This window comes from Capricornis sumatraensis, chromosome 1 (assembly GCF_032405125.1).
Source record: "Capricornis sumatraensis isolate serow.1 chromosome 1, serow.2, whole genome shotgun sequence".
In the NCBI taxonomy this organism is placed as follows: domain Eukaryota; kingdom Metazoa; phylum Chordata; class Mammalia; order Artiodactyla; family Bovidae; genus Capricornis; species Capricornis sumatraensis.
The window spans coordinates 193,742,465-193,757,451 of NC_091069.1; the positions used below are offsets into that span (position 1 = coordinate 193,742,465).

At 41.9% G+C, this 14,987-nt stretch overlaps 1 protein-coding gene across 1 annotated transcript in view; it reads right to left on the reverse strand.

Annotated features, from left to right (window-relative positions):
- USP13 (ubiquitin specific peptidase 13) overlaps positions 1–14,987 on the reverse strand; it is a 129,685-nt gene that overhangs the window by 95,587 nt on the left and 19,111 nt on the right. The window contains exons 2-3 of the mRNA XM_068971203.1: positions 8,866–8,991; positions 580–640 (exon numbers count right to left, since the gene is read on the reverse strand). Of these exons, the coding sequence (XP_068827304.1) occupies positions 580–640; positions 8,866–8,991 (187 nt within the window). The remainder of the gene's footprint in view (positions 1–579; positions 641–8,865; positions 8,992–14,987) is intronic.

Below are 14,987 nucleotides of genomic sequence, written 5' to 3' on the forward strand. Positions count from 1 at the left end.
TACCATGAAGTCACATGATAAATCCAAATTGAGGTACAATCCAAATAGAGGCCAGTACTCTTCAAAAGTGTCACACACATGTAAGAATTAAAGATTTTAAAATTAAAAAAAATAAATAAATAATAATAAAAAAAAAAGATTTTAAAAGTCTACAGAACTATCACAGATTAGACAGGATTAAGGAAACATGACAACCAAATGCAACGTGGGATACTACAGCAACAAATAGTGAAATACAAATAAAGTCTGTAGTTTGGCTAATATTCAAAAAAGAAAAGAAAAAAAAAAAAAAACTGTCTCCTCTTTAAAGGCAGTGAAAAAGGAGACCAGAAGCAGAAGCACGATTTCTCTCCAGGCACTATCAGCCTAATTGCTTCAAAACACTAACCCTGCAAGTGTGTTGGAAGCATCCTTCACCACAGGTAAACACAAAGTGGAGACAGACCATCTCGAGTGAAATTGGTTCCTCTCATCTTTAAACTGTAGAGCAGTAAACAGCCAGTTGCTCCCAATCAAACATGTGCAGTCACCCACCCACACGCACACACACAGAAAACTGTTGACAACTATTTACATTACCTAAAAAAATCTTGGAATTCCTCCTTTTGGGTAAAGCGCCACCAGATGCGCCTCTTACCTTCTGAAAAGAAAACGAGAGATTGTTAAAATGCAGCCTCTGGGACAGATGACTGGGAGTGGGGGTAGCATCTCAGAGGTTCTTAGTTTTCATAAAGAGGCCAAGAGGAAATGTTCAGTCTGGACTAGAGATCCCAGGATAAACAAGAACTTGACCCATGTCCATGAAGGGAGGAGAAAGACAAAGGTAATGGTCCACCTGATCATGCTTTCACCAAATTATCAAGAAAGTACCTCTGGGAAGGGGAAGCCAGGGGTCAGGGTGAAGTGGATACTTCAAGTGGGCAAGTGTTTCCAAAAGGCTGGAGGCCATGCCCGAGGCCAGAGGAGCCCTGGGGGGATGGTGACTCCAGGAGGGAAGCTATTGTTCCCCTGCTATCCACTAAGCCCTGTGCTTGGTCCTCAGTGTGCACAACAACTGCTGTTGGAAAGAATTCATAAATATCAATAAAGAGCTGCTGATATTCTGGTCATAATAAGGCCCAATCTAACCTCCCTCAACATTTTTGGAGCTCCCACTGGTGACTGCTTACCACCCTAAGCTCCGTGTATTTTCTACCTCTGGTAGAAGTCCACTACAGTAGTGAAACTGCTATCAAGTCAGTGGTTTTGCAAAAGAAGTCATTCATTACCCTTTGATACTCGCACAAAATGTTCTACTCTCAAAGAGGCTATTAAAATGTTTGCCTCAAATGACCAAAACTGTATTTCTACATGCATGTTCTCATTACTAGAAAAGCGCACATTTCAAACACATAGCAGTTGTGTGAGTCAAACCCCAGCATCCTTTCAAGCAGCCACACGTTAAGGCAACACCAAGGCCTTGCTGCTTCTTTAGTTCACCCTCCTATCACTATTAGAGGCTTCGCAGGTGGCTCAGTGGTAAAGACTCCATCTGCCAATGCAGGAGACACGAGCTCAATCCATGGGTTGGAAGATCTCCTGGAGAAGGAAATGGCAACCCACTCCAGTATTCTCGCCTGGAGAATTCCACAGACGGAGGAGCCTGGCGGGCCAGAGTCCCCGGGGCCTCACAGAGTTGGACGCGACTGAGCAGCGGCAGCAGCCTATCAGTCTTAACTCTTCTTTCCCACATCTCATTATTTGGCATTGAAAGTGGACTCACCTTTGTGATTCTCCCAATAAATTTTTATAGCTTCTACTATAAGTTTATAGTTCCCACAGGAAAGTAAAATTATTGAACTCTTTAGCTCAAAAGAGTGTGGGGAGAAAGGAGGAGAGGAGCTGCAGGGAGGCCTGCTGGACTGTGAGGCTCTCCCCGAATGTGAGAGTCACACCTCAGACTCAGATTAGGTCTGATTCCATTCAGGGAAAAAAAAAAAAAAAAAAGCAACTACCAGGCTTCCCTCATAGCTCAGCTGGTAAAGATCCACCTGCAATGCAGGAGACCCAGGTTCAATTCCTGGGTCGGGAAGATCCACTGGAGAAGGGATAGGCTACCCACTCCTGTATTCTTGGCTTTCCTGGTGGCTTAGCTGGTAAAGAATCCACCTGCAATGCAGGAGAGCTGGGTTTGATCCCTGGATTGGGAAGATCCCCTGGAGAAGTGAAAGGCTACCCACTCTAGTATTCCAGCCTGGAGAATTCCATGGACTATATAGTGTATGGGGTCAAAAAGAGTCAGACATGACTGAGCGACTTTCACTTCACTTTAGCTCAAAAACTTGTCTGTCCAAATACTAATGCTACATTCATGTTATAGCTCTTAGAATCTATCTCCTCCAAGGTCTCAGAGTCTCTGCTCCCCTTCCCTCCACCAACCTGCTCAAAAAAGGACGAGATAAAACCTGCACCAAAGGTATATTTAACCATCCACACTGAACAGTCCTGGAGGTCACTTGTAATCTCTCTACAGAAGTTTACAGCATCCTTTTGCTTTTTCCAATCTCTCTGTCCCCTCCACTCCTGCATGAAAGTGTGGGGAGAAAGGAGGAGAGGAATTTCAGGGAGACTTGCTGGACTGTGAGGCTCTCCCCAAATGTGAGAGTCACAACTCAGACTCAGATTAGGTCTGATTCCATTCAGAAAAAAAAAAAAAGACCTTCCTTCCAAAGACCATCACCTCTGTGCCTGCATCAGTCACCACTAGAAATCTACAGGGCTTAAGAAACTGGAATTCCTCAGCCACAGACGTGATTGTCAGGCTCTGTGCTGGAGTTCAGGCTGCAAAGTGAGTGAAGACACGCTCTATCCCTTGAGGAGCTCACCAGCATCAGAGGGGAGCAGGAATGCAAACAAACAGCACCACGGATTCCAGGGTTAAGAGAGGTAAGGATGACATCATAAGGAAGAAATGATGGTTCTTCTGGGGATGGAAGGGGTGGGCAGGGCTGGTGAGGTAAGAAGAGCAGTGGGCCTGGTGGATAGCAGCTATAGAGCAATTATGCTAGTTGACTGGTTGGTTGGATGGATGGATGAAACATGGATGAGTGGGGGGATGATGGATAGATATATGGATATGCTGACCATAGGGAGTACTGCTGCTGCTGCTAAGTCACTTCAGTCATGTCTGACTCTGTGCGACCCCATAGACAGCAGCCCACCAGTCTCCCCCGTCCCTGGGATTCTCCAGGCAAGAACACGGGAGTGGGTTGCCATTTCCTTCTCCAGTGCATGAAAGTGAAAAGTGAAAGTGAAGTCGCTCAGTCGTATCCGACTCTTAGCGACCGCATGGACTGCAGCCCACCAGGCTCCTCCGTCCATGGGATTTTCCAGGCAAGCATACTAGAGTGGGGTGCCATTGCCTTCTCCGATAGAGAGTACAACAGATATAAAAGGAATAGGGATGAAAGGAGGGCATCCCCCAAAACAGAAAACAGTATGCACGAAGGCCTGAAACCATGGTGTGTTGCAGGAAAGAGAAGGGGTTTGCTATATCTAGGGCAATGGAGCTGATGCAGTAAGAGGGAAGGTTGGAAAAGTCACAGGGATCAGATCATGAAATGCCTTGTAATCAAATACAGAAGAGTTTGGACTTCATCCTGCAACAAAGAGAAAGACATTCAAGATTTAAGCTTCAGTGTGCCACAGATGCACACTGGGTGAAAAGATCACTCTGAGAGCAGCATGCAGACTGGGCGGGGGCTCTGAAGACAGCACTTTGGAAGGAAGGAAGGCAAGTCAGGAAGCTACAGCATTAGCCCTTTTAAGGCATAACAAGTACTCGGACAAGAACAGCAGGGATGAAGAGGACAGGAAGGAATTTGGGGCTGTTTGGAATGCCCGAATAACTGGACTTGATAACCAGCCTGCCATGGAATGAGAGCAGAATCAAAGGATGTCTAAGCCTCTAGAATTCAAGACAAAGAACATGGTGAGAAAGCAGATAATTCATTCAGTCTGGCAAAATGAGCTTGAAGTACCTATGAGGCATTTGAGTAGAGGAGGCCAGGTCAAAGTCAGATGGTCAGACCTTTAGCTCTGGAGGGACACTGATTGAGAAGTCATCAGCTCAGACATAGTGGCTAAACAAGGCTGTGGATGGCCTGATGAGGATGAGCAAATGCCAGTACTTCCTAGGATGTAGGAACAAAGAATGGAGAATGCAATGGCACCCCACTCCAGTACTCTTGCCTGGAAAATCCCATGGACGGAGGAGCCTGGTAGGCTCCAGTCCATGGGGTCGCTAAGAGTCAGACAGGACTGAGCGACTTCACTTTCACTTTTCACTTTCATGCATTGGAGAAGGAAATGGCAACCCACTCCAGTATTCTTGCCTGGAGAATCCCAGGGACAGAGGAGCCTAGTGGGCTGCCATCTATGAGGTCGCACAGAGTCGGACACGACTGAAGTGACTTAGCAGCAGCAACAACAGGAAGAAAGAAATGAAACGATGCTAGTGACACTGAGAAAGGGCAGTCTGACGGGAGAAAACCCGGCAGAGAATGGTGCCAAAGAAAGCAGAGGAGGAGAAGTTCCAAAAGAAAAACAAGTTTAAAGACTGAAAAACTCAAGGCTAAAACATATCTACCAACTCTGGCAACTAAGAGGTCACTGACAACCTTGGCAGTTTTAGCTGCTTCACAGGAAGGTTAACTAAACAGCAGTGTTGAACTTAAAGCGGGCTGTATTGAGACAGTGAGAGTAGAAGTTTTAAAGCTTCAATTGAAGGATGAGATGACTGAAGCAGGACTCAACTTAGAGTTCTGAGGCATGCTCCTTTTTAAGGTTTAAGAAAAAAGACAGAAGAGGAAGATGCTGGAAATGTAAGAGAGAGTGGAGTGAATGGAGGCTCTGAGGTAGGAGGAAATGGGGCCACGAGGACTGAAAGGGCACAGCTTTCTGTTGAGATGGGAGGACACAAAAGGAGGACCACTGCAAATGAGCTCCCAGGAGGTGAGGCAGGCGCTCAAGGTTTCTGTCCAGGGTCCCTGTTTGCTCTGGAAGGCACAGGTCTGATCATTTTTGGAGAATGAAGAGGGAGGCACGGGTAAAGTCTTACAGGAAGCATTGGAAGGAACAGGCTAGATGTTCTGGGCAGTGAGAGGGCCCAGCAGAAGGGGAAAGGCCAGGAACCTGACATGGTCCCCAACCACAAGGCAGTGCAAGTGGGCAGTACATCCATGGAAGCAGAGGATGACACCGGTGGACAGACTGGGGGTGCAGTGGGGAAGGCGGGGTTCTGGAGGACCGTCAGGAGGCAAGACACCGGGATGAGGGTCAGTTGAGGGTAGTGGTGATAAGAGAATGTTTAAAGTCACAGATGCTGAGACGCAGGCTAAACAGATTAAAACAGGAATAAATGAGTGAAAGAGCTAAAATGAGAGAGAACTGCGGTCAGAATGTGAAACATTAAACTTTAAAATTTCAGAGGCAGAAGTAATTGCATTCTATAATTCTGCCACTAGCTTTGTGACCTGGAGCAAGTTACTTCAAGTCTCTGGGCCTCAGCTTCTTTTTTTTTTTTTTTCAGTCTGCTAAAACTTCACTACTTTATGTTAAGACAGATGATACAACACGAACTTCATCAGAATTGCTACGCCCCGCCTAACAGGAGTAGTGAATGGAAATTGTATAGCATCAGGCCAGTGTTAGAATACTTTAAAGCTAACCATTCAGTTTACGACCTGTCTGACCTCCCAGTCTTTTTTCCTCTTCTCCACACTGTCCAACTGGGGGATCTCTCCTTTGTCCTAAATTTAAACAGAGAACATACTAGGTAGGCTAGGGTGAGAGATGAGATGAACTTCAAATCAGCATTGACTATGGAAGATCAAAGATAATTTATAAGCCATTAGGAATAAGGTGAAGATTGAACAGTATTGCCAAACATAAAATTAATATTTGAAAATTAATAACATCTCCAAACAACATGGATAACCAGTTTAAATACATTAAAACGTAAAAGACAACAGTAATAATAGTTACAAAAATTATGTTGTTGTTGTTTACTCACTAGGCCATGTCTGACTCTTTGCAACCTCATGGACTATAGCCCACGAGGCTTCTCTGTTCACGGGATTTCCCAGGCAGGATACTAGAGTGTGTTGCCATTTCCTTCTCCAGGGGATCTTTCTGACCCAGGGATCAAACCCACATCTGCTGCATTGGCAGGCGGACTCTTTACCAATGAGGCACCAGGGAAGCCCATAGAAATTATAGGATAGATACCTTTAAAAAAATCTAATAAGGGCTTCCCTGGCGGTCCAGTGGTTAAAGAATCTGCCTTGCAATGCAGGGGACACCAGTTAGACCCTTGATCCGGGAAAACCCCACAGGCCTCAGGGCAATTAAGTCCGTGGCAGGTGGCAATTAAGAGCCGTAACTACTAAGCCTGTACTCTAGAACTCGGGAGCTACAACTGCTGAGTCCACATGCAACAACTGCTGAGTCCACATGCAGCAACTACTGAAGCACACACATGGAAACTCGAGAGTAGCCCCCACTCTCTGAAACTAGAGAGAAGCCCTTGCAGCAACGGAGACCCGGTAGAGCCAAAAATAAACAAACATTTTTTTAAAACAGTCTAATAAAATAAAAGTTTCTTTATTGAAAATTATAAAACATTCCTGAAGGACATAAAAGAGACCTGAATCAATAGAGAGGTATGCCATGTTAAATAGTCATTCAGTCAGTATTTATGAAGTACCTACTACGTGCTGGGCACTGTTACATGCTGAGGACTCAGAGGTGAACAAAACAGACCAGACTCCCTGCCCTCACGGAGCTTAGACAATGATATATACTATAGATCAATCTATAAATTCAATGTGGTCGTGATCAAAATCTCAACAGTATTTTTTAACTAGATGAACTGATTCCAAAATCCATATGGAAAAATAAACATTCAAATCCAGGAAACCTCTAGGAAAAAAAATGAACATGGAAAAAGTGCTCGTACTCCTAGACATCAAGATCTGAGGCATCAACACAGGGACACAAATAAGAGCAACATACAGAAGTGAGCATCTCCAAGCTGACACAAGTGTGAGTAGCAAGTTTAAATATTTTTTTAAATGGCACTATAAGACATTGAAAAAGGCTGTACTTCTCCAGTAATAGTGGGACAACTGGTCATCAATATAAGGAAAAAAGCAGATTCCCACACTTGACACAAATATAAAAATAGATTATAGATGATTTAAAGATCTAAAATGTTGGAACATTAAAACATTCACAATCTCTGTCTCTCTGTGTGTCTTTCACCCTCTGTCTCTCTCACACACACACACTTCTTTTTAAAAATATTAGAAGAAATATCTTTATGACCTTGAGTTGGGAAACAATTTCTTAAGCAAAATAGAAAAAGCACAACTCATAAGAGAAAAGTTTAATAAACCTAACTACATCAAAATTCAAAACCAGTTCACCTGGCTGTCCAGTGGTTAAGACTCTGCGCTTCCAATGCAGGGGGGCAAGGGTTTGATCTCTGGTCAGGGAACTAAGATCCCACATGCTGAGTTATGCAGCAAGAAAAAAAAAACAGCTAATTAAAAAATAAAACTTTCTGTTCTACAAAATAATTCATAAATAAAGTAAAAAGATAAGCCACAGAACATAAGAAAAGTGTGTCTATAACAGACAAAATTTTGGTATCCAGGATGTAAAAAGAACTAATCAAACTTTTAAGAAAAAGATAAATCCATAGAGAAATAGGCTGAAAATATAAATAGGCAAGTCATGGAGAAGAAAAGGAGAATGGCCAACAAAAGGAATGAAAAGACATTTCTACCCTCACAGGAGGAAATGCTAAATATTTAAATACCACTTTACAACCATTCCATTAGCAAACATCAAAATTCTGACCAAGCACTGGTGAGGGTGTGGGGAAACAGACACGCATAATCAGAGCAAACTGGAATGTACATTGGTGCAACCAATATGGATGGATTTAGCAATGTCCAGTAAAAATGAAGATAAGAACATGCATGAGCCAACACTGCCACTTGTAGATCTATTTCTGAAAGAATCTTGCACGTGTTCCCCCAGGAGAAATGTGTAAAACTGCTCATTTGTACAATGTCTGTAGAAACAAACAAACAAAAAATGGAAACAATCTAAATGTCTTCAAATGGGAGAACAGAGTAGTAAATGAGAAGATACTCATAAAATGGAACACCAAACAGCTACTGAAATGAATGAAGTATACCCAGATGCATGAGATCTCACTGAAGGGAAAAACTCTAGGCAGAATTAGAGGTAACAGTATGATACTATTTATCTACATCTTTAAAACATATAAAGTCATGCTGCACATTGTTCCTGAATGGCCATATTTACATAAAATATAATGACATTCATGGGAAAGAGAAACAGCAAGTTCACAACAGTGTTTACTTCTGTGGAGGGAGGGAACTGGAAGAGACTTGCAATTGTAGGGAAAAAATAAAACGCTTTTTCCCTCACTAAGAAAAAAAAAATTGAAGCAAAAATATCCAAATTTCTTTTATTTCTGATTTTTGTATCCATGAGTGTTTCTGGCATTATTTTCTGTACTTTGATGTACTTTTTTGACTTTTTTTTTTTATATCAGCCAACTCATGTCTTTAACAACTCTGAACAGAACATTACAAGAAGGAAAACATAAAACTGGTTAAGCTAAGGTTTGGGAAGTCTATGAAGGTCTGCCAACAGTGGTACTTCTGTTTCCCATCATCCCAGAGAATGAGAAGCCATATGGGCACAGTAAAACCTCCTTGTGATGAACCCCACTAAGACAATGTTACAGGGAAGACTTCAAGGCCAGTTCTCCCAAAACGCATATCTCACCTCGCGCACGTGTCTCTTCAGGTGCATGTAGACACTCTGTCCAGTTTTTCGAAAGTGTCTTTCCACGTGTTCCCTTCCAAAGGCCAAAAACGTATTCATGCATACATAGAGTCCGCCTTCAGAATTCTAGAAGAGATAGGTTACAACGTTAATCAAGTAGTCTAGACACAGGAACACAGAAGGGGAAGGAAGGCAAACAATGACAAATGATGAAGACAAAGTCTGGCAAAAGTCCAGCCATCACAGTCACCTGCAGTGACCTCAAGGGCTCACAGCCACTTACACAGCTCCTGCCTCAACCCTGGGTCCCCGGTGCTCTCTGACAGCAGAGCAGTCTCACAGTCAGGTAAAACCCTAGGGGCTCTGGGGAGTAAACATGCCTGCTTGACTCTCCAAACTGGGGTAAGGGGTGATCAGGGATAGAAGAAAGCTGGCAGCTGATCCCATGACCATCATTCCATATAACAATGCTTTTTAAAATTTTACTGAAGTATGTGCTTAGTCGCTTAGTTGTGTCTGACTCTGAGATCCTATGGACTGTAGCCCGCCAGGCTCCTCTGTCCCTGGGATTTTCCAGACAAGAATATTTGAGTGGGTTGCCATGTCTCCTCCTCCAGGCAATCTTCCCAACCCCAGGGATCGAACCCATGTCTGTTTTGTCTCCTGCATTGGCAATCAGCTTCTTTACCACTAGCGCCACCTTTGTTGAAGTATAACTGATTTACAATGTTGTGTTAATTTCTGCTGTACAGCAAAGTGATTCAGTTATACATATTTTGTCTTATTCTTTTCCATTACAATTTATCACAAAATCTCCATTACAGTTCCCTGTGCCATCCCTGGACCTTTTGTCTATTCATCCTATATACAATAGTTTGCATCTGCTAATCCCAAACTCCCAACCCTTCCCTCCCCCAGCCCCCACACTTAGCAACTACAAGTCTGTTCTCTTTACAAAGACCATCAATTCAATAGTTCTTCATCGTTCTCCCTCACTGGTCAGTGCAAGTCTACAGGAACAGAAAGTTTTATATCCTTTTAGCAGGACAGGATGCGTCAAAGATATTGTCCCCTTCCTTCAATGATGCATGATATTTGATGGTGCCCATTAATAAATTATAACAATTCAATAAATAAATAATAACATAAATAAATAATAAAGAATGGAGTCCTCACATTTTTATTGAGTACCTGATATGTGTCAAGTGCTTTGCACATATTATTTCTAATCCCAACAATACTGCAAACTGCTTAGTATTATTTCTATTTATAGTTTAAGAAAAACTAAACATAAGTGACTTGCCCAAGTTCACACAATTTGGAAGTGTCAGAGTTATATTTGAATCTATTTCTGTTTTATTCCTCTCTGCCATACTTCAAATATTATTTAATTATGGAGATATAGCTATAATGAACAGGCAAGGATATTGTTCACATTTGACATACTTGATTTTTTTATCCTACCTTTTCTCTCCCTTTCCTTAATGTGCCTCTCTGTAAACTTCTATAAAGTTAGTCATCCTTTCCTCAATGAAAATTGATTTTTATTACTATCCTATGAGTTCCACCATCCAAATAATTCTTTAAAAAAACAAAAAGTTGAAACATCTGTTAGAATTGCCAACAAACATCGATCAACATTCCTTACAATGAATTTTAGTAGAACACAAATTACAATATCAAAACAGACATTGATATCCTTACAAATATATGAAAAACAATTTTTAAAGTTTCAATATCCCAAGATTGTTTATTTTTTTAATTGCAAATAAAATTTTCCAACACTGTATCTATGGTTTATAAACCAAACATGAAGAAGCCTTGTCACAAAAAGAACATTACAACATTAGTTCAAACATGTGCCCGTTATTGTAGCATTTATAATGTGTAAGGCAAGAAAAAGAAAGTCACAAAGAAAGAAGTAAAATGGCCTAAATTTGTTGATGACATTATTGTCTGCATGGAAAATCCTAAGGAATCTACAATCTACTAAATAATTAATAAAATTAATAAGTGAATTTAATTTCACAGGGTCATGGGATACAGGTCAATAGACAAAAATCAATTTCAATTTTATAGCCTGGCAACAAACACTTACAAGTGAAATTTTTGAAACTTGACTATAAAATACCATCCAAAAATCTCAGAATTATATAGCTTGTGCTTCTGGTTAACTTTTTCCCTTTAAATGACATCACTGGAATAGAATAGAAAAGTTCTTCAACTAGAGGCAACACATTGCATTCACCTGATAATAGATTAGGTAAATATTTTCAAAAGATTTTTTCAAATAACTGTTTACTTATTTAAACAGATTCTTTTGCATAGTCATAATCCTTAAGAAAACATATTGCACCATTATAATGGCAAGTTATTCATTAAGCCAATTAAACTGAGCATTCCATAGTGTGATTTAAAAAAAAAAAAGAACACTTCCATTCTCTTCCAATAAAATGTAGTTCAATCAGAAAGTTTTCAAACCAGAAGACATAATTGGGGAAATATTAGACTTGAAACCAGAGGTCCTGAATTGCCACTAAATAGCTCTATGACCTCAACAGAGCTTGTCAGATAGTCTCTGAGAGTCAGCATTTTCCTCAATAAACATACCTCTAGCAAATTCCCACCTCACAGGGCTTCATGTAGTTCAAAGGGGAAGAAACACCCACTGTGCTATAAGTCATTATGTGAAAATTGATAATTATTTATTACGAGTTAAAAGTTCTATGTGCTGCATGTATCTCCTATTATCACAATTATTTTCTACTTGGGGGAAAAGCAGAAGGAAGAAAAATGTCAGTCTAACAGCCACACAGGCTGGGGATAACAAATATTAATTTGCCATAAAATGTATTAGGCAGCTAGTGGGAGAACCAAGAAATTAGCAAGCAGGAGAAGAAAAACGTTCAAGTACAGCATTTTTCTTAAGAAAAATATAGAATAGCTATATAATACAAGATTATGTAATCTCCAATATAATCATAAAGCCTTTACTAACTTCATTGCCAAGAATTTTTCTTATTAAGGAATTTGATAAAAATTTAATATACCAAACATCCAATATTAAATCTCTGGAGTCACTTGATACTGTCACAAAGTCCATAATTAAAGAGAAAAATGCTTGGGCACTCATAGACAACCCCACGTAGGGAAGGATTCTATTCTAAATACCCAAGGACATCTTCCATCCCACATATATGCTGGCCTCTGAAACAGCCTATGGCCCTCACTAGAGGCTCTGAACTGGAAGCACTGCCCCAGGAATCTGCCAGTAGTTCTAAAAGTTAAGACACACTAACAGAAAGCCCTTTAAAAGCTACTCATATAGAACAAACACCTTAGTTTAACCCATCTAGTGATCTACACTTTCTTCTCTCTTGTCTCCTTATTGTCTGTTTATACAAGAAGGTCCTGCATGATTTCTTGGCTGCACTACTGGCCACATGAGGACAACTGGTATATAGTCCTTTTGGGGGCAGTTATCTTAGTGGCGGGGAGGATGGTCAATGAGAGGAAGAGGGTGAGGGTTTGAACACTCTTAAGAGTCAAATTAGCTCATTATTTCTCCTTTGCTGTCACTTCAGGAACCCGAGAGGAAAAATAACTAATTTGTACAAAAATATTCACAGATGAACTATTTAGGATAGGAAAACAGCCCCCAAACAGAGGAACTAAGAACCTGAGACATATAAACACAACAGATACTGCAACATTATTTAAAATGACAAATATATGAATCGTGTGTAATGTGTACAGAAAACGTGTAGAATTGCATGTAACGTACATAGGAAAATAATATTCATGGAACACATGCTCATGACAAGGAAGAAAAAGGAAGAGGGGAAGGGAGGTTGTAGGCTGACAAAAACCTGAAATGAAACTGGAACAGATCAAAGGTTTTATATTTAAGTTCTGGACTTGGGGGTCTCAGCCTTACCCCCCATTACTTTTGGGCTTGGTGTAGAGAGGTGTTTCTCATACTACTGTCGTGAAGGGCCAGGCTATTTTGTTTTGTTGCGCTTCTATTCGTTAAGGAAAGGTAAGAGGTTCCGGTGGTCCTGCTGCGCATGGCTAGTTCTCACCTTCAGCCAGGCGTGAACCGAAGTGTTTCAGCACCACAAAACTCAAGTGGGTCTATATCCTGTTCAAACAAACTAATCCACTGCTGGTGCACTTGGAAGTGGCCACAATGGCAAGCTGCTATAGAAATTTCCAAATGCTTACTCTCAATGTTCGAGCTTATCTCATGGCACCAGTCAGCTGACCACAATTCAAGTAGCATTGTTCTAGAGTGAGGTGAACTGCCCAGTGCTGAGTGTCTCACTGTCAGGAAAGCATCTCTTCAAGGATCTCCAGGGACACCAGGCAAGGCCTCAGGCCTGCAGAGCACCCCACGTCAGAACCAGGGAATTCCCTGGAGGTCCAGTGGTTAGGACTCTGCACTTTCACTGTCTAGGGCCCAGGTTCAAAATCCCTGGTCGGGACACTAAGATCCCACAAGTCCCACACCCATCCCGCAGTCCACCCTGCCAGCCACTGCCCATGACCGATTCCCACATTCCTCTGCTCGACCCCATGCCAACGGTCCTTAATTCCAAATCCACTTTCTTTTCACAATTGTTAGCATCTTCTTCACTGAAATCTGTAGCAGGGAGAACCCTCACTTCCTTCACTTGGGGCCACCACATTCAGAAGCTCAATCACTCATGCATTTGCTCCTTGAGGGAAGGAAAATTGGATGACACTCATCACTGAATTGCAAAGACAGTACCTGAGCAGTACAGAGCAGGACTGAACAAACATTTCTGGAAGGAATGGAAAGTTTTGTGTGGTTATTTGTCATTCAGTTACATAGCTTAATCTCTCTCTCTCAAATCAGCCCTCGGTGCCCTTCTGACCTGGATTTGAAATACATCTCAGCTCAGGCTCTACTTCAAGTCTTTCAGCATTACTAAATAATGTGAGTGCATGCTCAGTCGCTCAGTAGTGTCTAACTCTTTTGACGCTATGGACTGTAGCCCACAAGGCTCCTTTGTCCATAAAGAATGAGAATCATCAAAAGAAAACTGAGGGCTTGGCACAGAAGAACGGCCCGAGGCACCAGCATGAATACTCACTTTTCAGGTTTCTATGGCTAAAGTCACCCTCTTTGCAGCATGGACACCAGGCCTGCTGTGTCCCAGCTCCCCTACCTTCCATAACCAAGCTGGCCTCGCAGGGTTCTTCAAGGTAGCAGTGCCATCTCCACACCCCCATCCCTTCCAGAGGCCAGCCAGCCCAAAATGGCCAGTGTGTGCTTCTCTGCATTTTCTTGACTAAAGCAGATTCTAATTATCATTTACATAATACACTGAACAGAAACTGGGCCAAGAGGCTAGACTTGATTTAGAAACCCGAAATTGCAGGGAAGTCAAGAAACATCACTCAGGGCTTCTCCAAGTCTCCCTAAGAATTCCCTCTGACAACTTTTCCCACCCCACGATCAAACCCTAAGAGAGAAGCCACATTAGAAACCCAGGCAATGTCTGTGCCCCATCTTCAATACATTTCAATACAGATACAAAAGATACAGAGCCATTCACTTATGACTTTACATTAGATGACCCAGCCTACTATTCAAAAGTAACATCAAAGTCACCTTGTTTTACACCGCCTGCCATTTAAAAGAATATTAAAACACTGGGGGAATATAAAGGTCAAGGTTACAAGATGTTTCAGAGGAGCAAGTGAACAATCCTTTTAAATAAAAATACACCACATTGTCAATCACTAGGTGTTCAGAGAACTTTGTTTACAACGGTGTGTACTTGGAGACCAGCCTCTGCTGGAAGTCAGGAAGGGAGAGGGAGCCTGTGTGGGCCACATACTCTGGAAACAGAGTTCCACGTAACCCTTGTTTGTATAACATCAGAACAGTGTGGAAAACAAGCGGTCATTGCCCCAAAGAGAAACATGATGTAGGTAGACAGAATCACAGCTCATCCAGGTCCAGGACAAATTACGTACCAGCACCGGGGAGGGCTGTGACTCACACTCACGCGCAAGGGAGACAAAAAGAACAAGAACGCGGTACTTTCTAGAGTGTTATTTGAAAATAAAAAGAGAGACGAACCAAATTAACT